The sequence below is a fragment of the Myotis nattereri genome (genome assembly GCF_964212035.1).
Source record: "Myotis nattereri genome assembly, chromosome: 15".
Classification (NCBI taxonomy): domain Eukaryota; kingdom Metazoa; phylum Chordata; class Mammalia; order Chiroptera; family Vespertilionidae; genus Myotis; species Myotis nattereri.
In genome coordinates, this window is record NC_138090.1 from 45,624,049 (window position 1) to 45,650,730 (window position 26,682).

Genomic DNA, 26,682 nt, shown 5'->3' on the forward strand with positions numbered 1-26,682 from the left:
CAGTGTGGACGGGCAGTCCTGGTTCCTCTGGGGGCTGGATCTCCTCATCTGTGGAGTGGGCTTCATGGAAGGGGTGGGGCTTTTGCATTCTGGTTGCTTATCGTCTAACACCCCCTTCCAACCCCCCCACACACACACACACCCACCCACCTAGAGGGCAGGGGCGGGGATTTTGTCAATCTGGCTATAGTAGGTCCCTAGCACCCATGCCCACCCACCCTTTCACATCTCGCAAGACCAGCCCGTCCCTCGGAACTCACAGCCTAGGGTAGAACTTGGCAATCACACAAGCAATTACTCCAATAACAGCTTTAGGAAGTGTGAAGCGTGTTGCACAGGAAAGGCCCATGAGGCCATGAGTTTCTCTCTCGGCATTTCCTGTGGGGTCGGAGGAGCTCTGATCCTCGGACCGGGATGACTGCATTCCCTGTAATGACTGGTTGTGATCCTAACCCCGGGATCCCCCAGTTCTCGGCCTTGTAGCTCTACTTCCCTTCCCACCAGGTCCCTTCCCTCATCTCCCCGTGCACCCCCTCCTCCACTCTGCTCCTTGCTGTTCCTTAAAAACAGCACAAAGCTTCCTGCTCAGGGCCTTTGCACTGGCTGCCATTTCTGCCAGGATGTTCTCACCCCACTCCCCGCCCCTCCCCCCCCCATCGCTCACCCCACTACAGCTCCTTCAGATCTTTGCTCAAGTGTCACCTTGCAGTACGCCTCCCTCTGACTACCTGCTCTATCACTTCCCATCACCTTCCCCACTTTGCAGTTTTGTTTGTTTGTTTTTTAAAGATTCTTTATTTCTTTTTAGAGAGAGGAAGGGGGAGAGAGAGAAATATTGATATAAAAACCAAACATTGGCCCTACCTGGTTTGGCTCAGTGGATAGAGCATCCGCCTGCGGACTGAAGGGTCCCGGGTTCCATTCCAGTCAGGGGCACATGCCCAGGCTGTGGGCTCGATCCCCAGTAGGGGGCGTGCAAGAGGCAGCTGATCAACGATTCTCTCTCATTGATGTTTCTATCTCTCCCTTTCACACTCTGAAATCAATAAAAATATATATATTTTTTAATGTGAAGCTTTTTCAAAAACAAAACATTGATCGGCTGCCTCCTGCAGGGCCCCTATCGGGGGGTTGAGCCCACAACATTTTGGTACATGGGACTACGCCCAACCAGCTGAGCCATACCAGCCAGACCCACTATAGTTTTATCCTATATCACTTACGGGCATATTGTAGTTGTTTCTGTACTGTTGGTCTCCCTGCCCAACTAGAACATAAATTCTCTCGGGGTGGGGGCTTTTGTATGTTTTATTCACCACTCTATTCCACAAAAATTGCTTGGTAAGGATAAGTTGAATGAAAGAATGTCCCCTGCCTTTGAGATAGGCAGGTGAGTGATGACTTGGGCTGGGAGTAAGGAGCTGTGGCTTCCTCCTGGAGACCCCCTTACGCTGTCCCTCTTCTTGCAGAGTCCCCCAACACAGCAGGTGCAGGAGCCACCGGTGGCATCATTGGGGGCATCATCGCTGCCATCATTGCTACCGCTGTGGTCGCCACGGGCATCCTCATCTGCCGGCAGCAGCGGAAGGAACAGAGGCTGCAGGTGGCAGAGGAGGAAGACGAGTAAGTGATGCATTCGAAGCAGTGGATGAGGGAAGGGTCCCAGAACTGGGGATCCTGAGGTGGGGGTAAAGATGGGAGAAAACCACCCGTAATGGCTCTGTGCAACGAAGACACCCCAAATAACTATAACTTAAGTAGGATAGAGAGGAGAGCTAGCTTCTGTCTCATAAATCATGGATATGACAGCTCTGCTATGTGAAGTCATCAGAGCCCAGGCTCTTGCTAGCTGGTTGCTCCACCTTTATTCACATTTCAAAGGCAACCCACTCTCCTGTCATTACCCACACACTTCACAGCCAGACACGGCTATCCTGGCCTCAAAGCCCCCGTTCCCGCCAGTGGGAAAGGAAATGTAAATACAGGGTATTCCAAGCCTGGCGGGCATGGCTCAGTTGCTGAGTGTCAACCTGTGAACCAGGAGGTCACAGTTTGATTCCCGGTCAGGCCACATGCCTGGGTTTCGGGCTCGATCCCCAGTGGAGGGTGTGCAGGAGGCAGTCGATCAATGCCCTGTAACACACAGCATCGATGTTTCTATCTCTCCTTCTCCCTTCCTCTCTAAAATCAATAAAAATATATTGTTTTAAAAAAGGAAAGAAATACAGGGTATTCAGTCACCCTTTAAGGAAATGCATCACTTCTCACTTCCATTGACCTGAACCTGTCACATGGCTGTCCCCAGCAGCAGGGCAAGCTAGGAAATGTAGTCTTTATTCTGGGTGGCCATGTGCCCAGCTAAAATCCTTATTAGTATGAGAAAGGAGCCTGGATATTGGGGGAAACTAGCCATACTTCTCTGTATAGAGCCCTTGTATGTGCCAGGCTTGATGAGATGTATTTGACATATGGAATCTCGACAAAGTCTCACATCCATGCATCGATTCAACCAATATTCAAAAAGTAGCCACCCAGGACCAGGCCCTGGAGGTAGGAACGCAATGATGAGACAAACATTTAAAAAGTGTCCATACGTGGCTCACTGGTTGAGGGTCGACCTGTGAACCTGGGTTGCAGGCTCGATGCCCAGGAGGGGGTGTGCAGGAGGCTTCCAGTCAGTGATTCTCTCTCATTATGAATGTTTCTATCTCTCTCTCCCTTTCCCTTCTTCTCTCTGAAATAAATAAAAACATATTTAAAAAAAATAAAATCAGGCCCTGTCCGGTTTGGCTCAGTGGATAGAGCGTCGGCCTGAGGATTGAATGGTCCCGGGTTCGATTCCGGTCAGGGGCATGTACCTTGGTTGCAGGCACATCCCCGGTGGGGAGTGTGCAGGAGGCAGCTGATCAATGTTTCTCTCTCATCGATGTTTCTGGCTCTCTATCCCTCTCCTTTCCTCTCTGTAAAAAATCAATAAAATATATTTAAAAAACTAAATTAAAAAAAATCAATAAAAATAAAGTGTCCACACACATACATATATCATGGAAACATAAATTATGGAATAACACGACTCAGTGGGGGAGCGGCATGGGAACGCTTGGTAAAAATGCACATTCCTGGGCTTATGCCAAACCTGCTGCACCAGGACTTTCACAAGAAGGGTTCAGACTCTGTATAACAAGCTCCCTAAGTTATTCTGATGCACAAGATAGTGTGTGACCCACTGTCTCAATCATCTAGTCAAAGCAAAACACCACCTGCAGTTCGTACCTCCTGCGCCCAGCCCAGCGCTGAGACCCAGTGGTGCCTGAGATGGCCCTGGCCCTGCCTCCTGGGGTTCAGGGTCTGGAGGAGACAGACCGGCCCAGGCAGTGATGGTGCAGTATGGCCAGGGATGAGCTAGGGAACCTAAGGGAGCTGAGAGAAGCCAGAAGGTCATGGAAGGCCTCCTGGAGGAGGGGATATCTGAGTTAGTGTTTTTTGTGTTGGTTTATTTTTTTGTAATATTTGTATTGATTTTTAGAGAGAGAAGAAGGGAGAGAAAGAGAGAGAAAGGTTGATGTAAGAGTGAAACATCAGCCGTAGCCAATTTGGCTCAGTGGATAGAGCGTGGGCCTGCGGACTGAAGGGTCCCAGGTTCGATTCCAGTCAAGGGCATGTACCTTGGTTGCGGGCACATCCCCAGGGGGAGATGTGCAGGAGGCAGCTGATCGATGTTTCTCTCTCATTGATGTTTCTAACTATCCCTCTCCCTTACTCTCTGTAAAAAATCAATAAAAATATATTTTTTAAAAAAAGAGTGAAACATCAATCGGCTGCCTCCCGCATGCCCCCTACCGGGGAGAGAGCCCACAACCCAGGCATGTGCCCTGACCAGGAATCGAACCAACACCAGCCAGGGCTGAGTTGGGTATTGAAGGCATAATAAGTGCCCATTATTATTATGTATACAGGATGCTCTGATCCGTGGGTATGTAGAATGAGGGAACTTGACATAGTGTGGAGCAGCAGTCGCCAACCGGTGGTTCATGGCGACCACTGGTTTGGAGGATAGGAAAGCATTTCAATCCTTTATTCATTCTCTTAACAAATATTTACTGAATTCTTCATAGTGGGTTCTGGGAACACCATGTTGATCAAAGATCTCATTTTCTCCCTCACATTGCTCATGGCTGGGTATAGTCATTGAGTGAAATAAGAAATAACATTTCAGCCCTGGCCAGTGTTGCTCAGTGGTCAAAGGGTCACTGGTTCGATTCCTGGACAAGGGCATGTACCTGGGTTGTGGGTTCACTCCCCACCCCCAGGAGGCTCCCCCACACCCCGGGTCAGGTGTATGCAGGAGACAAACCAGTCGCTGTGTCTCTCATATCGATGTTTCTCTCTCTCTCCCCCTCCCTCCCTTCCAATCGAGAAAAAAAAAAAATAACACTTCAAATACAAACTCAGTTAAGTGCCCTAAGAGGGAGGTGTACAACCAGATGTGACCACATCACAGGAGATTGTGATCCTCCTGGAGAGTCAGGGAGGCCTCCTGGAAGAAGATTCATGGGATGAGTAGGAGTTAGCTGGGCAAGGGGAATGGGGGAGGGGGGAGAAAGGGATATCAGGCAGAAGGAGGAGCTTGTGCAATGGCCCTAGGGTCCGGGGGCTTCTTAGGTCTAAGCCTCCACCTGTCTACCTCCTCCCCCACAGCCTGGAGGGGCCTCCCTCATACAAGCCACCAGCCCCAAAGACAAAGCTGGAGGAGCCAGAGATGGTAAGCACTCTGCCCGGAGCCCAGGCCGCCCCCGCCTTTCCCCAGCAAGGCCACGGTGGGGAAGAGGGAGTGGGGAAGAGGGTGGGCTGGGCGGGGGTCCTGACCTATCCCCCCCCCTCCCACTGCAGCCCTCCCAGCTCTTCACTCTTGGGGCCTCAGAGCACAGCCCACTCAAGACCCCCTATTTTGATGCTGGCGTCTCGTGTGCTGAGCAGGTAGGATCTCGGGTGAGGATGAGGCTGGGTACAGTCGCTGACATAGAGGTTAAGGATTAAAGGTCACAACTCAAGTTCAGAGCTGTGTTTCTGGTCAGAGCTTATGGCATCGAGCTGTGTTTACAATTCAGTGGGGGAGGTCATGACTGAAAAATTCTGAGGACATGAGGTTAGAGTTTAAAGTCAGTCAATGAAGACTGGTTGAACATCCACATTGGCTAGATACTGCAAGACAAGACATAGAGACCCATTAGCCATCTACTGGAAGTCAGGGGTCAGATATTGAAGTTGTAACTAGTCAAAGTTTAAGGGGCTGTTTCAGGCTTCAGGTTAAGGAGTTGAGGTCAAGATTAAAGTCAAAGGTTCATGGGGAAAGACTTAGGTCAGAAACCAAGAGACAAAGTAGAGACCCAGGGTTGACAGGGTAAGGACCACGCTCGGGGCTTTGAATTAGGGACAAGCCATATGATTGACCCAGTGACAGGGGTAAGGTTGGGCCTGGTTGGCGTGGGGAGATGGTCGGGATTTTGGAGTCAAGGGGCAGATTGGGATTCTATGTCAGGAAGTGACCTTGAGCTCCTGTTCCCTCCCTGCCCCCAGGAAATGCCTCGGTACCACGAGCTGCCCACCTTGGAAGAGCGGTCGGGGCCCCTGCTCCTGGGGGCCATGAGTCTGGGGTCCCCCATCCTCGTGCCTCCAGGGCCGCCTGTTGTGGAGCGGGTGCCCCTGGATCTAGAGGACATGGATGACGATGAGGAAGACTACCTGGACAAGATCAACCCCATCTATGACGCCCTCTCCTATGCTAGTCCCTCTGATTCCTACCCAGGCAAAGGCTTTGTCATGTCCCGGGCCATGTATGTGTGAGCCGCCATGGCCCTGGCTCTTACCTCTCTTTTTGATCCCTCAAGTCGCTGCCAGGAATCTTGTGCTGCTTGACCTCCGGCCAGGCCACTGTCAGTGAACACCCGCATCTCATCTGTGACTTTGACGTTGGTGGATCCATGGTGACCTCTAAGCCGATATCTCTGACCTAGAGAAACCGGCTGTGACAATGGAAACCTGGCAACCTTATCTCATGAGTTGAGGGAGGGGAAATACGTTTCTGCACAATCCGACCCAAGGACTCCTAAAACTGACCTTAGTTCACGCCTCACATTCTGCAGTCTCCTCCCAAATTCCAAAGAAGACCCCAGACCTCTACTGTGTCCTTAGGTAGTCAACTCCCAATAGCTCTGCTGGGTTGGATGTTGGGGGGCAGGCACCTTGCTGCTCAGACCTGAGCCCTCCAGGCAGCAGAGCCCCACTTGCCCCCTCCCCACCCTGTCTGTTCCCCAATGGTGGGAAGGAGGGGAGTCCCCAGCCCAAGGCATAGCTTCCCCATCTCCCTCCTCCTGCAGGCAGGAGTCACAGGGTCCGGATCCTTCCCTGAGTTCCCACTTGCCCAAATCCTGTCTTCAGGGAATTAAGCCCAGTCAAGGACTAGATAGGGTGAGTGTCATGCAGAGTGTGCCTTGCTGACCCCAGCCTTGAGAGAAGAATTTGTGTGTTACTTTGAAGACTACTAAGTCCTTTTACTGCTGCCCAGTGAAATGGGACCCAAATATCTCCCGGGGGGGGGGGGGGGGGCAGGGGGGCGGGGTAGGAGATGGTCACCTGGATTGGGGTAAGGGACTGATATTGTTTTGTAAATAGGGCATTTCCTACCAATATGAATTTGTACTTTGACCAGGTCTCAACTTGTGTATTCTGTGGGATGTGAAGGCGGGGGAGGGTGGAACATGATGGGTAATAAATAGGGGGCCCTGGACTTAAGGGAATCAGAAGACGAAGTCAAGATGGGTTACAGACAAAAATAAAAAAAGCCAAAGACATGACAAAAATAATCGAAGGGATAATGGCTAAATATGCATAAGCAAAAAAAAAATGTAATGATGGGTAATAGAAGGAGAGGGGGAGGAATCCAGGGCTTGCGGTTAATGAAAAGGAAGCAGTGAACAGCAGCCTAATCGACAGAAATAAACGGAACAGATATAAATGGTAGTAATCAAGTACGAGGGACTCGGGTTTAATGGATAAATGGCAAGTAAGAACAGACCAAAGTCAAAATTATGAATAATGTAATAAGAGCTCAGGACATGATGGGTAATAGATCTGGATGAATGAGCCAGAGGCAGACAGGTGAATAAATGGAGAAATAGGGGCCGCAGGCATGCTAGATAATAGACCCAAAACATGATGGTTATTTACGAAGGGCTAGAAGAACGATGGAAGTGCACGGGCAGAAATGTGCTAAAGGTAGTACAGGCAGTGGAACTGAAATGAATGGGACGGGGGCATGCTGGGTAATGGGACAGAAATGAATGGGCCAAAGATAGAAGCCGCAGTGACGCAGGTCCGGGGGTGGGGGGGAGCGGGGGACCGAAGGCATGATGGGTAACGAGAGAGAGAGAGGTGGGTCTATGCATGGCAACTGTCGCGTTAAACGGGGAAAGGGCATTGTGGGTAACAAGAAGCCGGCGAAGGTTCACACAACCGGTTAGAATTCTCCCGACGCACTGTGGGAAGGGCCAGAACTTCCGGTTCTCGGTCGCTGACTCTGGACTGGGGACTGCCCCTCTGCCGCGGTGCCTGGTGGGACGCGAGGCCTGACCTTGCTGCCTAGCAGCCTCTGCCGCGCAACCCACCTTTACCCGTGTCCCTCGACCCTGCACGTTAGCCAATGAACGCACCAATCTGATTATGTCACAAGGGTGGAGAACCTGTACCTGCCGAGCCAATCATAATGCTATAAGGACCAAAGCCGGCCAATTATCATGGCAACTTCTCCGCGGGGCAAAGTCGAAAGAGGCGTGCCTTCTGAAGAGGGGCGGAGGCGACGAGTCCGTGGGCGTTGCAAAGTGCTCAGCGCAAACCAATGGTAAAGGAGCGCTGGAACCCGCGGCGTAGCAAACCAATAGGCACGGGTTCCACAAGTCAATGGGCAGGGCGGGCAGGTGTGCTTTGACCTGCTTGCGAGTGGGAGCCAATAAAAGAGGGCGTTCCGAAGAAATGGGTGGGGTTCTCATCCATGGCTCCAATAGCAGGGCCAGGCCCTGAAGCTGGTGGGCGGAACCTAGGGCATGTTGAACCAATAGGCTAGGGGGGGCGGGGCGACGGTGGTGGCGGCGGCGGTAGTGGGTTCGGTTGCGCGTGGCGCACGGGGTGGGAGCGGAGCCCAGGCCGGGAACAGGCGCTGCCGCCAGTGAGAACCGGGGGCCTGAGCCGCGCGGGGGTTGGCTGGGGACTGGGCCCGGGGCGGCAGGCCCTGACCTCCGCCCTCTGACCTTTTCCCTTGCAGGCAACCATGGGGAACGTGTTGGCCGCTAGCTCGCCGCCCGCGGGGCCACCGCCGCCGCCCGCGCCCGCCCTCGTGGGTCTGCCGCCTCCACCCTCTCCTCCGGGCTTCACGCTGCCGCCGCTTGGGGGCGGCCTGGGTGCTGGGGCCGGCGCGGGTCGAGGTTCAGAACGGACCCCCGGGACTGCAGGGACCGCGGACGATGGGGCCTGCGGCTGCCTCCCCAACCCGGGCACGTTCGAGGAGTGCCACCGGAAGTGCAAGGGTGAGGGGCGCGGGACCTGGCGGGTGTGCGATGGCCCGCATCTCGTGGGAAGGGGGGGCACATGGAGGCAACCTTGGGCATTGGCACCGACTTTGGGAGTTAATTGAACAGAGCGCTGGGAGCCGACGTTGGGATCGGGTGGTGGAACGTTGCACTGGGGGCTTAGAACCTTGGGATCAGATGGTGGAACCTCGGGATGGAATGGCACTGGAGTGGAGAGAAGCCTCAGGGGCTCCAGGGATTCGCCCCGCCGGCCTCCTCATGTGACCCGCCAAGAAACTGAGGCCCAAGGTCACGGTGTCAGCCAGGGTCTAGGGGGGATGGGACCCCCAAAGCTGCTGGGTTCTGGCTGGGAGTAATCGCGGTGGCAGAAGTGATGGACGTGTACTGAGTCCTGCTCTGGCGCTCAGTGCATCTTACCTTGCTGAGTCGTTGCCATGTTCCCACGTGGTGAGTGTCATCTTGCAGATGACAAGTTTGACATAGAGAAAGCAACTTACCGAAGGCACACAGCAGCGGGCAGAGGCCCTGGTCGTGGCCCCATCCATCAGGCTGTCCCGCCGTTTTACTGGTTGGATACTTTGTGGGACGTTCTGCTGTGGTTCCTTGGAGATGGGAGAGCTGAGACGAGAGGTGGGGGTGGGGGTGGGGGTGTGGGTGACAGTGTTTCTCTTCTTCAGAGCTGTTTCCTATTCAGATGGAAGGTGTCAAGCTCACAGTCAACAAAGGGCTGAGTAACCATTTCCAGGTGAGACTTCCTGCCTCCAGAGGGCATCCCAGCCACCCCCCTGCACCTCTGCATACCACTCCCTTATTCCCCCCAAAAGGGCTGGGCCCCTTGCTCCTTGAAAAGACTCAGAGACCGAGCCAGGCTGACTTCTCAGTGGGGGTGTTTAGGGACCCAGAATTCAGAGATACCCCTTCCCCCAAAACATCCAGGTAGAAGTGAAATGCCAGGTATGTAGTCACCCCCCGCCAGCACATTCTTTCTCTAAATCTCTCATCTAGCCAAGCCACACCGCGGAGTCTTTACTCCCAGCCCCCAGCCAAGAGATGCCTGTCTTTTCCTCCTGGATAGGGAAGCCCAGGCTGGAGGGGAGCTGTGCTGGAGGTGGGCTCAGCTGGGATTATTGGGGGGCGATCTGCGGCTTCGTCCCCACAGCCCTCCCTCTTCTCTCAGGTGAACCACACAGTAGCCCTCAGCACAATCGGGGAGTCCAACTACCATTTCGGGGTCACGTACGTGGGGACAAAGCAGCTGAGTCCCACGGAGGTGAGGTTCTCGTCATTTCATTCATTGTATCATTCTTCTGACAAGTGTGTGGCCAAACACCAGAAGGCTTTGCCGGGAAGAAGCCAGAGCTGCTGAGGGTGCTGGGGGGGGGGGGGGGGGCACTGTGTCTCCCCAAGGTGCGTTGTAATACCGGTGGTTCCTTCATCCTGGGCCCCTGCCTCTGCCCAGTCCTGTGTTGCATGAGGCTTTGAATGCCAAACCAGGCATTGGGACTTTCTCTAGGGGGCACTGGAGAGCCACGGGAAGATCTGAAGGGGGAAGGTCATGGTCAGGTTTATGCTTTAGAAATGTCTCGGGATGCCGTGCAGAGGCTAGGTGAGGGGACGGGGGCAGAACTGGACGCCTGGAAGGAGACTGGGGCAGGATACGGGAGGAGCTAGGAGACCGAATTCGTTAACTGGTTCCATTCAGTAAATTCACTTATTCAGCAAACCATTGTACCTCCGTTCTGTGTCCAGCTCTCTGCAGGGGACATAGCAGTGACTGAAACAGCTGTGGGGCTCACAGTCTAGTGGCGAGAGGGGACAGTCTGTTCCCGGGGAGTAACAGTGCAAGGTGGGCAGGGCTGAAATGGAACCCAAAGGCCAGGGGAGCCTAATTCAGCCGAGGTGGTCAGGGAGAGCTTCCTGGAAGGGAGGCCTTCAAACTGAATTTTTCTGATTCTAAGCTTTTCACCTGGGCCCATCACTTACGTACTTCCATAATGCTAGGCCTCTGACCTTTAACCTCTCACCTTACCTTACTCTCTGCCTCACAGGCATTCCCCGTGTTGGTGGGTGACATGGACAATAGTGGCAGCCTCAATGCTCAGGTCATTCACCAGCTGGGCCCCGGCCTCAGGTCCAAGATGGCCATCCAGGTGAGTGGGCGTGGAGTCACCTGCTCCCCCAGCCATCCTGAGCTCCAGGCTGCCCTCACACGTCCCCTCCTTCCCCACAGACCCAGCAGTCAAAGTTCGTGAACTGGCAGGTGGATGGGGAGTACCGGGGTTCTGACTTCACAGCAGCCGTCACCCTTGGGAACCCAGACGTCCTGGTGGGTTCAGGTAAGAGGCGCAGGGCTTGCGGGGCGGGTGAGGGGGGTCCATAGTCTAGTCCAGGGGTGGGCAAACTTTGACTCGAGGGCCACAATGGGTTCTTAAACTGGACCGGAGGGCCGGAACAAAAGCATGGATGGAGTGTTTGTGTGAACTAATATAAATTCAAAGTAAACATCATTACATAAAAGGGTACGGTCTTTTTTTTTTTTTTTTTTTTTTTTTAGTTTTATTCATTTCAAACGGGCCGGATCCAGCCCGCGGGCCGTAGTTTGCCCACGGCTGGTCTAGTCCCAGCTTTACCAGCAAGTCCGTCCCCTCTGTGCCTCCTTTCTACCATCTGAAAGATGGGCACAGGCAGGAGGGTCTTGAAACATGAGGCAGCAGAGCATCGTGGGTGAGAAAGCAGATTCAAACCCCAGCTCTGCCGCTGGCTTAAATGCAACTGTAGGCAGCTTCCAGCACCTCTGTGGGCCTCCGCTGTCTCGCCTGTAAGATTGGGCTGCCTCACGGCGCCATTGAGTAGGTCGTGTAAGTTTGTGTGTGAAATGCTTCAAAGAGGGTCCGGCATGTGGTAATGGGTCCCAAGGAAATGAGCTCCTGTTATTAACTCGTGGGGCCCTAGTGGTGTTTGGGGCACAGAGCAGCGCCCAGCGCGGCAGGTTCCACCTGCAGTTGGAAAGGAGATGTGGTCTGAGATGTGGAGACTGACGGGGAAAATTCCTGTTTGGGTTGGCGGGGGGCAGGAACCACTGGGCTCTGTCTCCACTTCTAGTTTCTCCGTTGTTTTGTTTGTGTGTTTTCTGTTGTTAAACCGAGGGTATTTTTTCCATTGATTTTTAGAGAGGGGGAGAGTTAGGGAGGGCAGGGGGGGAGAAAGAGAGCAAGAAGCCTCAGTGTGAGAGAGACACATTGATTGGTTGCCAGCAAGGCCGGGGATGGAACCTGCAACTCAGGGATATGCTCTTGACTGGGAATAGAGCCCTTCAATCCGGGGCTGGCATTTATTTAGTGAGTATTTATTGATCGTGTACGTGTGTATTGTAGGCACAGAGGATAAGGTGCTGAACAAAGGAGTTAAATCTGCCTTGGGGGAGCTCCCATTTTAGTGGAGGCAGGCCAGGTAAAGCCGCACATAAAGAAATGATGGCAGGTGGTGGGGCTGTACAGAAAGATTGGGGCCTCAGGAGGGTTGGATGGAGTCCTCAGAGAAGGCCTCATTATATAGATGGTATTTGAACAAAGACTGAGGGTTAGATATGCGGGAAAGGAGCTTTCCACCGGAGGGAACAGCAAGTGCAAAGGCACTGAGGCAGGACCCTTTACTGGAACAGAGGAGGGGAGGGGCTGTGATGGATGAAGGAGGAGGGTGAGTGTGGGGGATAGGAGTCGGGACCAAGTCACACAAGGCTTGTGGAAGTTGGTCTTTACTCTGAATGTGTCGGGGGCCACGGGAGGCATTTGACAAGGACAGGCCGTGACTTGGCTTCTAACGGGGTCCCTTGTGCTGACACGTGAAGGACAGATAGAAAGGGACCCACTGCGGGGGCTGTGCAGGGGTTAAGAAAAGGCCGGGTCTGGGTGTACTTTAATGGAGCCGACGGAGTTTGCTAGTGGATTGGGTCTGGGAGGTAGAAGAGGATCCAGAGGACTCCTGAGTTTGGGGCTTGAACAGCTGGGAGGATGGAGTTGGTGATCCCACCTTTGATCGGTCGGAGAGTGGGCTCCTGGGCAGGGAGTCCTGAGGGCCTTTGGGAAGGCGGGACGCCAGCAGCCCTGGGAGGGCCCGGGAGAGCTCCTGGCCCTGCCTGCCAGAGGCTAAGGAGCCTCTCAGAGGAGGCATCACCTTTGAGCTTCCAAAGGAAGAGGAGGAGCTACCCCGGCAGGAGATGGGGAGCAGCTGGGAAGGGGAGGGGGGGGAAGGCCATGTCATAAGATGCCGGTGCTGGGGAAGCTGGGCGTGAGAGGCCCTCGGTGAAGCTTCATCCGTGGGGGGGAATGCGGGGCCTTGGGCAGAAAGAACATTTCCTGTCCCCTCTGACCTCTGATGGCATCGCCCCTCTGCTCACACACCCACTGCAGTTGGGCCACGTGAGGTTTTCTGACGCTTCCTGGAATCGCTGTGTTCTTACACATGTGCACACTCAGAGAGGCAAGGGGAGAGAGAAGCATCAGTGATGAGAGAATCATTGATTGGCTGCCTCCTGCACGTCCCCTACTGGGAATTGAGCTCACAACCTGGGCATGTGCCCTGACCGAGAATCGAACCGTGACCTCCTGGTTTATAGGTCGATACTCAACCACCGAGCCACACCGGCCGGGACCCTTCTGGCTTTGACGTGGCTGAGTAAGTCTCTGGGTACACGTCAGCCTCACAAACAGACCTTCTGTGACTACAGTGTCTGTAGTATCGCCTCACCTGTCCCATAGTCTTTATGGCACTTCCTTATTACCTGTCTATCTCCTACGCTAGGGTGTCAGCTCTTTCAGGCCGGGAACTTGCCTGCTGTATGCCAGCGCCGGGAACCGTGCTGGGGCCTGAATAGGGGCCCAGGAAACGCTGAGCAAAGAACTGAGCAGTGTGATGGCAGGTCCCAACCTTTCCCTCAGCCTTTGGCAAGCCCTGAGCATGTCGTGTGCATCCTCTCCTTCCTTCAGTTCCAGGTGCTGGGAATAGAGCAGTAAGGAAATAGCTCCTGGGTCCTCTGAGCAGCCCTGTGGGGTCGGTGCTGCCATTGTCCCCATCTCACTGAGGCCCAGAGAGGGGATGCGATTCCCAAAGGACGCAGCAAGTCGGACTCCATAGTCCATTCTCTTCTCTCGGGTGCCGGCACCCCCTTCCCCCGCACACACTCCCGCATCGACCTCTTGTGCTCCCCACACTGGCCTCCCAGCCCCTCTTCCTCCTCCTCAGACTAATAAAAACGGGGCCTGCTGGTCCAGGTCACTGCTGGGCACAGAGTAACTTACCGACAGCTGGGACTGAGCCTCAGTGCCCTCCTGTCACAAGGGCACAATAGCAGTGACCACCTCTCCCTGGAGGAGTCAGCGGCAGCACATCTCCAGCGCTGAGCGCCAGGCCAGGTGTGTGGGTAGGGCTCGCGGTGTGTCTCAGTGCCACCCCACAGTGGGCAGAGGTGTCTGTGTTCTTGTTTTGTTTTTTGAGGTGTCTGTTTTTATGGCCCCCATTTCACAGATGAGAAAACGGGCCCGAGTGAAATCAAGTCGCCTAGACTCCGAGGAGCTGGAATCTGAATCGTGGCCTAATTCAAGGGCCCGAGCTCTTACCTGGTTCCCTCCCCATGGCCTCGGCTCCTCTGGAGCTTCTGTGTCATTCTAAGCACCTAGTGTGTGCGCCCCGGGCAGGGCGGTGCTGGGACACAGCAGGGGTGAGACAGCCCCTCCTGCCCTCACAGGCCTCCTGGGTGAAATGATCACACAGTAACCTCCTTGCTATTGGGAGAAACCCTACTCAGGAAAGCTCAGGTCGCCCTGAGACTTAGAACAGGTGGGCTGGCCCTGACTGGTTTGGCTCAGTGGATAGAGCGTCGGCCTGCGGACCTAAAGGTCCCAGGTTCGATTCCAGTCAAGGGCTTGTACCTTGGTTGCGGGCACATCCCCAGTAGGAGGTGTGCAGAAGGCAGCTGATCGATGTTTCTCTCTCATCGATGTTTCTAACTCTCTATCTCTCTCCCTTCCTCTCTGTAAAAATCAATAAAATATATATTTAAAAAAAAAAAAAAAAAAAGAACAGGCGGGCAGCTGTCTCACCTGGAGTGACAGGGACCGCTCCCCTGAATGGCCCTGTCTGTCCACGCGAGGGAGGGTGAAGGGGTAGCGCTCAGGACCCGGCACTGCACATGGTGGGGGGTGGAGGTGCAGAAAGAAGTCCTGTCTGGCTGGGGCTGAGAGCCACCTTCCCGTCAGGTTCTGCCCTGGGCACCTGCCACTCCTGCCCCAGGTGGCGTCCCCAAGGAATCCTGGTGTGGCCCCAGCCGAGCAGGGGAAAGGTCGGGGGGTGGGAGCCTAAACCTGCCCCTGCCCAGCAGGTTTGGGAGGTGGATCCGGAGACGGGACTTCTTTCCCAGGTTGGCAGCTCTGCCCCTTGCCTGAGGCCTGCTCTTTGGTCTCACAGACCTGACCCACTTTCTCCCCTCGTGGGGTTTAAACTCACTGGGCTCTTCATGGCTGCTGTAGAGCCTGCAGAATGAATAGCGTCCAGATGAGCTGCTGGTCGCAACAAAGCCCCGGCTCGGGGAGCTGCGTGCCATGGGGAGCTGGGTCTGGCTGAGTGGGGAAGGAGGTAGGGATGGGGACGGAGTGAGATGGTCAAGAAAAAGGAGGCGAATCCTGCGCAGGAGGAAGAGCCCCCCGGCCACGGGCCAGAGGCCCAGGATATGTGCCTGGGGAGCAGAGAAGGGAGGGTGGCGTGGAAATAGCCAGATTCCACTGGGCACGTGGGGACTGGGAGCGAGACTTCAGTAGCGAAGACCACAGGATTTGCATTCCCGTGGACGCCTGTGTTCTCGGTGATGGCAGGAGTGGTGGAAGCGGGGGGGGGGGGGGGGGGGCGGGGGGGGAGGTTACCAGAGCGGGTGAGTGCCAGATCCCCTGGGGGTGATGGCAGCCTAGGGGCACGTGTGGCCGGCTGTGTTAGGGAAGGGAGGGGGCTCTGTTTGGAAGGTGGGGCCAAGCCACATGGGGCCTTGCGGCTGTGCTGTGAGGAGCCAGGATCTGGACACAGAAGCCACACAGGTTCTGAGCAGAGGGAGGACGGGGTTGAGTTTGTGCTTTAGCAGGATCCCTCTGTAAGTTGCTGGGAGAGGGTGGAGCTCAGGCAGGCCAGGGGGCAAGGCAGGCCCAGGAGATGAGAGGAGGGACAGCTGGAGAGATGGTCAGGGGTCACACGCCCTCAGTCCCAGCAGTTGGCAGACCTGAGAGGCCAGTGAGTTTTAAGTCCCTCTGTGACTCTGGCCCACGGGTGGGGGATGTCCAGCTCGTGGGCCATATAAGGCCCAAGAAATCATTTGGTCTGGCCCTGCCAAGGCTTTAGGGGTGAGTTCATTAAATGTTTGACCAAATATAGCAGGCTAGTTGTTCTTAAATGTATTTTTATTGATTTCAGAGAGGGAGAGAGAGAAACATCAATGATGAGAGAAAATCATTGATCGACTGCCTCCTGCACACCCTCTCTCAGGATTAAGGCCCCAAATTGGTCATGTGCCCTGACCAGGAATCAAACTGTGACGTCCTGACTTATAGGTCAACGCTCAACCACTGAGCCCCTCTGGCTGGGCACCAGGCTAATTTTTAAGTTGATAATTTTTAAAAAATATATTTTATTGATTTTTTACAGAGGATAGAGAGAGAAACATCGATCAGCTGCCTCCTGCACACCTCCTACTGGGGATGTGCCCGCAACCAAGGTACATGCTCTTGACCGGAATCGAACCTGGGACTCTTCAGTCCGCAGACCGACGCTCTATCCACTGAGCCGAACCGGTTAGGGCAAGTTGATAATTGTATGTGGCCTTCGAATGATGTTATAAATACCCAAATGGCCCTTGGCACAAAAAGGTTCCCCACCCTGATCTAATCAGTCACTTCATTCTGTGGGCCTCGGTTTCCCTCCATTGAATGCGGTGCTCCTGGCCAGAGGCGTGCTGGTGATGGTTTAATGCCGGCTCGGGGGGCTGATTGTATCATCTGCTTGTGAAGAAGTGCACACAGTGGCTCCCGTGAGCCCACCTGTGACCCCAGCCTCCCCAGAAGCCCCCTCCCAGGTGTGCCCACTCACTGATCGGGTGTGCCCCCCTCCCCCATTTCCGCCCTGCTCCCACGGCCAGTCCGAGTCTGTGCCTCTGATTGTCTTTGGGAAGCAGCATCTTGCTCCATCCTGTCCCTGCTTGCCCCTGCCCTCCCCTTACGGCGTCTCCCTGTTTCCTGTTGGGTTACATGACCTCACAGCCTCTCAGCTCAGTCTTGGTGGGTTTCTCTGCAGAGACCTCCATTCCTCCTTGCCCTCTGCTTCTGATTCCGCTTCCCTGTCTCTCTGAAGGTGTCTTGTCTGTTTCCCTGTCACTCCCTCCGTCTCCCCCCTGGTTCTTCCCCTCCTAGAAGATCACGTGTGGGGGTTGCTCTGGGCTCTGAAGATGGGCATGAATGAGTCTCAGCCCGTGGCTTCAGGAATGCAGCCCAGCGATGGAGAGCCATCTGTTAGCAAACACTCGCGGGGGCCTCCAGGGTCCCGGCTCCGAGGGGCAGGGGGGCAGTCCTGGTGAGCCCTGGGCGAGCTCTACGCTGTGCCCACATCCACTCCTTGAGGCCCCTTTACTGAGAAGTGACACCGTGGCCTGCAGCTACAGCCGAGTGGTGGGCTGCAGTGCCATTAGCACCCTGAGGTATGCGCTCACTGACCCTCCCCTCGTGCCAGTCCCAGCGGCAGGGTTCTCACACATTTTGTGACCGTGGGTGAGGGACTTAACTCCCTCTTCTATAAATGATGGCGATTGAATGCCAGCTACACAGGGTTGTGCAGACCAGATGAGGTCCCACGGGGTCTGGGAGACTGACCTCGCTCACCCTGTGAGCTCCATGGAGTGCGGTGTGGGAGGCCTGAGGGCGGGCCCTGAGCCTCCGGCAGGGGCCTGCCTTCCCGGCCACCCGGAGCAGGAGTCTGGCCCAGCGCCCTGGCCGGGCAGACACTGCCCACTTCGCCCAGGTAACAGCTGCCATCTCACCCGCAGGAATCCTCGTGGCCCACTACCTCCAGAGCATCACGCCGTGTCTGGCACTGGGCGGAGAGCTGGTCTACCACCGGCGGCCTGGGGAGGAGGGCACTGTCATGTCTCTAGCTGGGAAATACACATGTGAGTCTGGGGCCCGAGGGTAGGAGTGGGGCTGGGCCTCGGGCTCCTGGGTCTGAGGGAGGGGACCTGGGTTCTCAAGTCACCTTGGTAACCTACCCCCACCCCACACTGCTCTCTTACAGTGAACAACTGGTTGGCGACAGTAACGTTGGGCCAGGCGGGCATGCACGCGACATACTACCACAAAGCCAGCGACCAGGTGAGCTGGTCCAGAGACCGGCCGTGAGCGCGCACTTCCAGGCATGGGTTGCCAGGGGCTTGTGTGCCCGGGGGTCCAGTCTGGGATGCTGACTCTGTTGCCCTGGCCCCTCCAGCTGCAGGTAGGCGTGGAGTTTGAGGCCAGCACAAGGATGCAAGACACGAGCGTCTCCTTCGGGTACCAGCTGGACTTGCCCAAGGCCAACCTCCTCTTCAAAGGTACAGGCTTCAGTTTCCCCGCATGGAAAACAAGACGAGAGGTGGCTCAGCTCTGAGTGGGTGTAGGCCAAGGAGATGGTGAAGGGCATCGGGCCGGGACGCTTGAGGGCCTCCAAATCACCCGGGAGCGCTTGCTGAGAAGGTGGGGCCTGGGCCTAAGCTTCGTCCCTGCTACATTCCTCCCCACCCCGGCCAGCAGCCCCCTCCCATCTCTGCACTGGGCCCCCGTTTTTCTTTCTTTTTTTTTTTTTTTTGTGTTCATCAGATTATTTATTCACTTGATTCTTAGATTCACTAGTTGATAGATGCATGTTTGTTGTTCATAATTTGTATCTTTACCTTTTTCTTCCTCTTCCTCTTCTTAAAGGATACCTTTCAGCATTTCATATAATCCTGGTTTGGTGGTGAAGAACTCCTTTAGCTTTTCCTTATCTGTGAAGCACTTTATCTGACCTTCAATTCTGAATGATAGCTTTGCTGGATAAAGTAATCTTGGTTGTAGGTTCTTGGTATTCATCACTTTGAATATTTCTTGCCACTCCCTTCTGGCCTGCAAAGTTTCTGTTGAGAAATCAGCTGACAGTCGTATGGGTATTCCCTTGTAGGTAACTGGGTTTCTTTCTCTTGCTGTTTTTAAGATTCTCTCTTTATCTTTTGCTCTTGGCATTTTAATTATGATGTGTCTTGGTGTGGTCCTCTTTGGATTCCTTTTGTTTGGGGTTCTCCGCGCTTCTTGGGCCTGTAAGTCCATTTCTTTCACCAGGTGGGGGAAGTTTTCTGTCATTATTTCTTCAAATAGGTTTTCAATATCTTGCTCTCTCTCATCTTCTGGCACCCCTATAATTCTGATGTTGGTACGCTTGAAGCTGTCCCAGAGGCTCCTTACACTATCCTCGCATTTTTGGATTCTTTTTTCATTTTGCTTTTCTGGTTGGGTGTTTTTTGCTTCCTCGCATTTCAAATCATTGACTTGATTCTTGCGCTCCTCTGGTCTGCTGTCGGGAGTCTGTATAATATTCGTTATTTCAGTCAGTGTATGCTTAATTTCTAGTTGGTTCCCCAATATAAGATCGAGGGTCTCATTAGTTTTCTTGTAGATCTCATTAAGTTTATCGGCGGCTTCTAAACAGTTCTTGAGAGACCTTAAAAGTGTGGTTCTGAACTCTATATCTTCCATTGACAATTTTGTCCTGTTTCTTTGTCTCCGCATTTTGTTATGCTTCCTTGGTGCACCCCCTAGTGGTCTTTGTGCGCAATCTTATAGCTAAACCTTGATTGTTGTAGCTAATACCAGGGAGGGTTTGACCTCCAGGCCAAGTGGCCCGTTTTTCTTTTCCTATAAGCGGACGGCAACTTCGAGCACACCCAGCCACCCCACTCAGGTCACAGTGGAAACGGGGCTCCTGGAGGTTGCGGTCACTACCAGACCCTCCTCCAGCTGCCTGCCTCCCGACCTGGTGTCTAGCTTTAAGTCTTTCTTCTTGGGCCTCAGTGGTTCTGGGGTTTGGAGGGTCTGAAGACCACCCCGAAGGCCGCATCCGTCAGCAGGGCTGCTGCCAGCGGCGATGAGGCCCCGGGGTTTCTTCGCCTCTAGCCTCTCAGCCCTTGCTCTGGCAGAGGCTGGGTTGGGGTTCCAGCTCTGCCCCCATGAAGTGAGTGAGCCTCCCTCCCACGTGGGGGGAGCACCGGCAGGTGCACATCGCCAGGCTCTAGTGAGTGAGGACAGCTCAGTCTTCCATTCAGCAGACACCGAGCGCCCGCGGTGCCCAGAGTTGTGCTGAGGGTGCTGGGACGGCCCGTCCTCACAGGGGTCACTCAAGGAAGCACAGACCCAGCCTCAAAAGCAAGGACCTGGTGTGGACAGGACTGAACGGGGGAGCCCATGGGGTGGTGGAGGGCCTCCCGGAGGGGAGGGCTCACTGAGCTGAGGGAAAGGAGCCGGTTGCTTCGAGGGCTGAAGTACTTGGGGTGCAGGAAGAGGTTTCTGGGAACAGCGTGGTCACGGGTCTGGAAGCCCGCAGTCTGGCGGTGTCTGACGTGGCCTGGAGCACAGCTCCACAGACAGTGGGAAGCCGGCACATGGCTCTCAGCGCAGCTGTCTGCCCACAGGCTCCGTGGACAGCAACTGGATCGTGGGCGCCACGCTGGAGAAGAAGCTCCCGCCCCTGCCCCTGACGCTGGCCCTCGGGGCCTTCCTGAATCACCGGAAGAACAAGTTCCAGTGTGGCTTTGGCCTCACCATCGGCTGAGCCCCTCCTGGCTCCTGCCTCCCACTCCCTCCCTCCTTGAGATTCCCCCTGCTCCTCCCCCGACAGGGGAGACCTACGCGCCCCTCCCTCTCCCTTCCCTCCCTCCTTGGTGGTCAGGGGGGCAGCGGAAAGGAGGGGGCCATCACCCCAGCAGCTGAGGGGGGAATTCTAGAACCACGGGCGCTTCAGGATTCGGAGCACCGGGGGCTGTGTGCCCAGTGGACCTGGGGCCCAGAAGGGGTTCTGGAATCGAGGGGCACGCCAGATTCTGAGCACCAGGGGCAGAGGCTGCCAGACAACCTCAGGGAGGTGTTGGGGCATCGCCACCACCCCCCCAAAGATCTCGTGGCCCCGCCCCAAGGGGGCAGCAAGAAGAGGAGCTTCCCCATCCCAGGTCTGCCCTCCACCCACTTTCCCATCCACTCCTCGGTATAAATCATGTTTATAAGTTATGGAAGAACTGGGACATTTTACAGAAAAAAAACAAAAAATATACATGAAAAAAACACGAAATGGGAGGCCTGGTTTTCCTACCTGTCTGCCCCTCTGTTCATTCCATCCAGCCTGATCTTCCCATGGTGGCCACAGGGGGGTGCCACACGGCTGGGGTATGGAAGGGTGATCCAGAAAGGGAGTCAATCCTGGCTGCTAACAGGAGCCCAACTTAGGGAAGGGCCTGGCCCAGGATCACAGCCTCCCTGGGACATCACAGGCCTCTCCAGGAGGGTGTGGTCTTGTGGTCGCTGGCTCCAGCTTGGTCTGGCCAGAGAGGCTGCAGGGGACTTTGTGCCTTTGGAGGTGAAGCAACAGGAATGGTACTGTCAGTGCAGAGGTGGGGGGCTGTGAGCTGAGACTCTGGGGGCTTTCCAGTTTCCAAAAAGGGCAGGGATGTTAGGATTTCTTTCTGCTAGGGAGGGCAGAGGTTTCCTGGAGAATACAGGCACCTGGAAACAATTCAGAATCACTATCTGACAAAGAACAAAAGATAAATTACTTAAAAATTGTAAAACCGTTAGTGCTTTAAAGGACACCAACGAGAAAGACAACCCATACAACAGGAGAAATGTTTGCAAATGTATAAGGATGGTGACGGAAAAAAGTTAACTGGGAGAAAGGCATGAGTTTAGGATTGGGGGGGAGGGCTTGGGTCACCTGGGTCTCAGGTGTCTGGTGCTGAGGAGGAGAGATCAGTTGGCCCGCCTAGGGCTCAGGTAATCACCCCTGACTCCCTAAGGAACTGAAAACGCTGTCTGCCACCCATACATACCCAGGGCTTGGGAGGGAGGCTGCTGAGCAGAAATGAACTCTTACTGCCTGGAAAGCCACAACACCCGTTCCCTGTCCACACCTGGCCTGACACTGAGGCCCCCTTCCTGGGACCAGGGGTTTGGCCTCCCCTGACCCCATGGGATCCAATTCCAATTCTCCCTGTGTGGCCTCACCATCCGTCTTAACCTCGTGAAATGACAGCTGCTCGGAGGTTCGTGTTGGAGCTGAGATAAGACCCACTGTGTGTGAGGTTCTCAGTACTTCACACAGTACAGCAGATCCTCAGCGTTTTGGTCATTTCCTTACACTGATGAGATGCTGTAGGAGCTTAACTCATTTATATCCCTTAGCCCCTCGGAAAGTTCGCTTCGTTAAACATTTTACCGCCGTTCCAAGGACCGGCTATTGATGAGGTTACATGAGGACTTACGTAGCTTCTTGCATCACTGAACGATGGTGTAAGTGCAGTCATTCCCCCCGTTACGTGGACCAGAAACTGGATGTTCAGACAGGCTTGGTCATTTGCCCAAGGTCACACAGCTGGCAAGGGACAGCCCAGTTCAGGCTGGGCATTGGGTTCCAGAGTCTCCAGTCCTAACTGGGCAGCATGCAAGCTCCAGGCCTGTGGAGGCACGACGTTTGGGCAGCTGGAATCCACAGTGCTGGTGCTGGGCTGAATTTCCTCATCTGTGCCCAAGGTCACAGCCAGCGAGGGAGTGAGGACTAAGACCCAGGTTCCATTCTCAAAGCCTAGGCTTTCAGCAGAGCCATCACACTGTCCCCTACCCTCCCGTCTCATTTCTGCCACCAGTTCTCTTCTCCCTCGGACCCAGGGGTCCAAGCCCCCGGCCCCCTCCTTTCTCTGACCTAGGATTTCCTGCCCCCAGCCCCCTCCCCAAATTTGATTCATCAGTGGCTGCCTGCTCCTTCCCCTTCCATGCCCAGCCCCACAGAATTGAGGAGGGCGCCTGAGTTTCTGGGTGAGACGTCACCTCCCCTCCTGGGGGCTGGGGGCATCACAGGCCTCCAAGCCCCACCTCCTTCCCCCTCGCTGTGTGAAGGGGGAGAACAGCCCACCTCGTGACCAGGGGCTGGCCCAGCTGCCCTAGCCCTGGAGGAGTGGGCGGGGCAGGGAGCCCTATAATTGGAGGAGTCCGGGATCCCTGAGTCCTACTCAGCCAGAGCGGAGGCGGAAGACCAGTTGCTCAGGAGTCGGTGAGAAGCAGAATTGGGGGCACAGAGACCAGCTCAGGGCCTCTGGGGGCGGGGGGGGGACAAGCTGGGGAGGAGGAGGTGACTGTCCTATGTCTGAGTCAGAAAAAGCAGAATCTGGGGATAACTCTGGAGGCGGGGGCCAGGGTGGGGGGAGCTGGACTTTGGGCGGGGGGGGCACAGGGGCATCCCAAGTCAGCCAGAAGGGCTAGACTAGAAGGTGGGGTGGGGGGAGCATCGACCTGTGGAAAACCAGATGAGCCATTGAAAGAGCCCACAAAGTCCTGGCCGGTTTGGCTCAGTGGATAGAGGTTGGCCTGCGGACCAAAGGGTCCCGGGTTCGATTCCGGTCAAGGGTACATGCCCGGGTTGCAGGCTCAGACCCTAGTGAGGAGCGTGCAGGAGGCAGCCGATCCGTGATTCTCTCATTAAGGATGTTTCTGTCTCTCTCCCTCCCCCTTCCCCTTCCTCTCTGAAATAAAGACAAATATTTTTTTAAAAAAACAAAAACCACAAATTTATTGAGCACCTACTGGGTGTCCCCTTCATCCCCAGACTTCCACTCAGGGTGGTGGCAGAGTAGCTAGAGCATTGACCGAAGGAGACTTAAATGATTAAATTAGCTAATATGTGGAAGAATGACACTTAGGTTGAAGATGGAGCTTAGAATGTGAAGGTAGAGCCAGGAATGCAAGACTGGAATTTAGAATGCCCAGTTGGGCTCACAGAGAGCTCGGGGAGGAGGGGTGAATGGAATTTGAACCCTGGGGGAGGAGGATGGAATTTTGGCCGGAGTCGACCTGGGGGATGAGGAGATAGAAGACAATGAGGAGGTTAGACAATAGTACACGTTTGTGATGGGATTAGGAAGATGCAGGTCTGGGGCTAAGTGAGGCCTTAAAGTCCAAGACCCAGTGGGTGGGGCTCTAAGTGGGAGGAGCCCCCACTGGCTATTGATTGACAGTTTCTCCCTCCCCCAGACTGACCGGCGCTGAAGATGAAGGTTCTGTGGGCTGCGTTGGTGGTCACACTCCTGGCAGGTATGGGGCGGTGCTTGCTCAGGTCCCCTGCCCCCGCCCCCGCCCATCCTCACCTGTTCCCCCTGACCCCTTCTATCCCTGTGCCCCTTCTGCTGGTCTCTCTCTTGAGAGGAGGCCCAAGTCTGAGCCCTCTTCTGACATTCACCGGCTCTGAGCAGCTGTGACTCTCTCAGGACCTCACTCACTGTTCCCACTCTTACGATGGGAGTTCAAACAGTTTCCAATGCATTGTTGTCAGGCAGATAGTGAGGGCTACACAAATGTCCGCTGTAATTATCTTTACTCTCCATCACCCCCGCATGGAGCACACACCACAGACACTCGGTGAATGCCTGTCCAGTGAGGAAACAGACTGGCCATCCTTCCCCCCCTCCCTGCCCATCAGTGCTCTAAAAAGCACAAGAGCATTTGTGAAGCACCTACTGTGTGCTTGAAGGGGGCAGGGGACCTTGACTTGTTTTGTTCCACACAGGATGCCAGGCCCATGTGGAGGAGGAGGTGAAGCTGGCACCGGAGCCAGAATGGTTGCAGGTCAGCCAGCCCTGGGAGCAGGCGCTGGGCCGCTTCTGGGATTACCTGCAGTGGGTGCAGACGCTGTCTAACAAGGTGCAGGAGGAACTGCTCAGCACCCAGGTCACCGAGGAACTGTCGTGAGTGTCCGGCCCTGGCCCCTGGCCCTCCTGGCGGGCAGTTCCTGTCTGGAACTCTTCAGGGGTCTGTTCGTTTCTTGCTTCCTCTTGCCGTTTTGAATCCTTGGCTTGACCTCTGATCCCTCCTCAGCTCTTCCTGTCCCTGGCAAGTTCCGTTCTTTCTAGCCCATCTGCTCAGCTCTGCTCCCGGCTGTCTGGGTCCCTTCCTCTCGCCTCTCCCTCCTTTGGGTCTCTCTGTCCCTGTCCCCGTCCCCTTCTTGCCCCCTCCACCCCCATCTTTCCCCTTTTTCTCTCCACACACACCTCCTCCCGCCCCCTCCGCCCTCAGGAAGCTGATGGAGGAGACCATGGGGGAGGTGAAGACCTACAAGAAGGAGCTGGAGACGCAGCTGGGCCCCATGACCCAGGACACGCGTGACCGCCTGGCCAAGGAGCTGCAGGCAGCGCAGGCCCGGCTGCGGACGGACATGGAGGACGTGCGCACCCGCCTGACCCAGTACCGCAACGAGGTGCAGACCATGATGGGCCAGAACTCCGAGGACGTGCGGGCCCGCCTGGCCTCCCAGCTGCGCAAGCTGCGCAAACGGCTGCTCCGCGACGCCGACGACCTGCAGAAGCGCCTGGCTCTCTACCGGGTCGGGGCCCGCGAGGGCGCGGAGCGCGGGGTGGGCGTCCTCCGCGAGCACCTCTTGCCGCTGGTGGAGCAGGGCCGCGCGCGCGCCATCACCGCCAGCCAGCCGCTGCGGGAGCGGGCGGAGGCCTGGAGGGAGCAGGTGCGCGGCAAGCTGGAGTCCATGGGCAGCCGGGCCCGCGACCGCCTCGATGACGTGCGCAACCAGATGGAGGAGCTGCAGACCAAGATGGAGGAGCAGGCCGACCAGATGCGCCTGCAGGCGGAGGCCTTCCAGGCCCGCCTCAAGGGCTGGTTCGTGCCCCTGGTGCAAGACATGCAACGCCAGTGGGCCGCGCTGGTGGAGAAGATGCAGTTGGCCTTGGGCGCCAGCCCCACCTCCACCCCGGTGCCCAGCGAGAATCAATGAGTGCCGGCCACGCCTGGTGGACCCCACTGCGGCCACCTCCGTGCCCCTCCCCTCTCCCAGCCTGCAGGGCCCTGCCCCTGCCCCACGGCCCCCTGGGGGCCCTGGCTTAATAAAGGTTCAGCAAACTTCACAGCAGCTGCAGGGCATCTGCGTGGTTTTTCACAGCCCCAGCCTCGGTTCCCCTTCCCCACACGGTCCTGTCCCCTCTGAACGCGTGTCCGTCTCTCTGTCTCCTCATCTCCGCTCTTGACTCTGCCTCTGCTTCCTCCGGCCCCTCTCTGGGGTGTTCACCTTTCAGGCTCTGCCGCCCCCTCTCTCCTGCCTCTCCCATTCTGTCCCTGAGACACGGTTCTGGAACAAACCGTCCCCTGGGGTACATCCTGCAGTTACTGCCAGGGGCGGAAGCAGCCTCTGAGCCTGGGTGGCCCGGCTTCGTCACACCCGCTTCGGGGCGCTGTCGGGCCCAGAAGGCCTGAAACCACCCACGATTTCGCCATTTTACGCCCTCGTCCTTCTCCCCTTTCCCCACCCAGCTTACCTGGGCCTGCGTGCTGAGAGCCTTCATTTCCGCTTCCTGTCCCCCCCCCCTTTCCTCTCCCTACCTCTAGTTTCTCTTGCCCAGGCCAGCTTCCCCCCCACACACCCTCCCCACCTTCACTCTGAGCTGTGCTGCTTGTCCCCAGCCCTCACTCATTCCTTCCCTCCTGGTCGCCGGGTCGCTGCTGGGGAGAGAAGGGAGAGGAGCCTCGGGGAGGGAGTGCGCTCCTGTCCCCCCTCGGAGCAGAGCTCCCCCACAAGGGCCAGGCCAGGGCTTGAGCTTGTGTTCACAGGGGGACCTGCATGTCACTCACCCAGGGCTGACCGAGGAAGGGAAGGGTCCGTGGGCCTCCTCCCAGCCAAGCCTGGAGCTGGGCCAAACCCTCCCAGAGCCTCAGTTTCCCCAGATGGCAGTGAGGGAGGACACATCAGTCTCCCATCTGCGGAGACCAATTCTGAGTTCTCATGCATGAAGACACCTGAGCAGGGA

The 26,682-nt window shown here is 55.8% G+C and overlaps 3 protein-coding genes across 3 annotated transcripts in view; all 3 read left to right on the plus strand.

The window, feature by feature from the left end:
- Nucleotides 1-6,709, plus strand: part of NECTIN2 (nectin cell adhesion molecule 2) — a 28,590-nt gene extending 21,881 nt beyond the window's left edge. Inside the window, exons 6-9 of the mRNA XM_081106827.1 lie at nucleotides 1,470-1,623; nucleotides 4,699-4,762; nucleotides 4,891-4,977; nucleotides 5,578-6,709. Of these exons, the coding sequence (XP_080962953.1) occupies nucleotides 1,470-1,623; nucleotides 4,699-4,762; nucleotides 4,891-4,977; nucleotides 5,578-5,844 (572 nt within the window). The 3' untranslated portion in view covers nucleotides 5,845-6,709. The remainder of the gene's footprint in view (nucleotides 1-1,469; nucleotides 1,624-4,698; nucleotides 4,763-4,890; nucleotides 4,978-5,577) is intronic.
- A 1,423-nt stretch (nucleotides 6,710-8,132) lies between these two features.
- Nucleotides 8,133-21,080, plus strand: TOMM40 (translocase of outer mitochondrial membrane 40). Its single transcript, XM_081108143.1, has 10 exons — nucleotides 8,133-8,221; nucleotides 8,318-8,579; nucleotides 9,260-9,327; nucleotides 9,760-9,852; nucleotides 10,631-10,732; nucleotides 10,813-10,918; nucleotides 17,656-17,778; nucleotides 17,901-17,977; nucleotides 18,093-18,195; nucleotides 20,305-21,080. The coding sequence occupies exons 2-10, from the start codon at nucleotides 8,324-8,326 to the stop codon at nucleotides 20,442-20,444; spliced, it is 1,068 nt and encodes a 355-aa protein (XP_080964269.1). The 5' UTR covers nucleotides 8,133-8,221; nucleotides 8,318-8,323; the 3' UTR covers nucleotides 20,445-21,080.
- A 456-nt stretch (nucleotides 21,081-21,536) lies between these two features.
- Nucleotides 21,537-25,790, plus strand: APOE (apolipoprotein E). Its single transcript, XM_081108144.1, has 4 exons — nucleotides 21,537-22,928; nucleotides 23,906-23,965; nucleotides 24,438-24,615; nucleotides 24,944-25,790. The coding sequence occupies exons 2-4, from the start codon at nucleotides 23,923-23,925 to the stop codon at nucleotides 25,653-25,655; spliced, it is 933 nt and encodes a 310-aa protein (XP_080964270.1). The 5' UTR covers nucleotides 21,537-22,928; nucleotides 23,906-23,922; the 3' UTR covers nucleotides 25,656-25,790.
- Nucleotides 25,791-26,682: the final 892 nt, after the last annotated feature.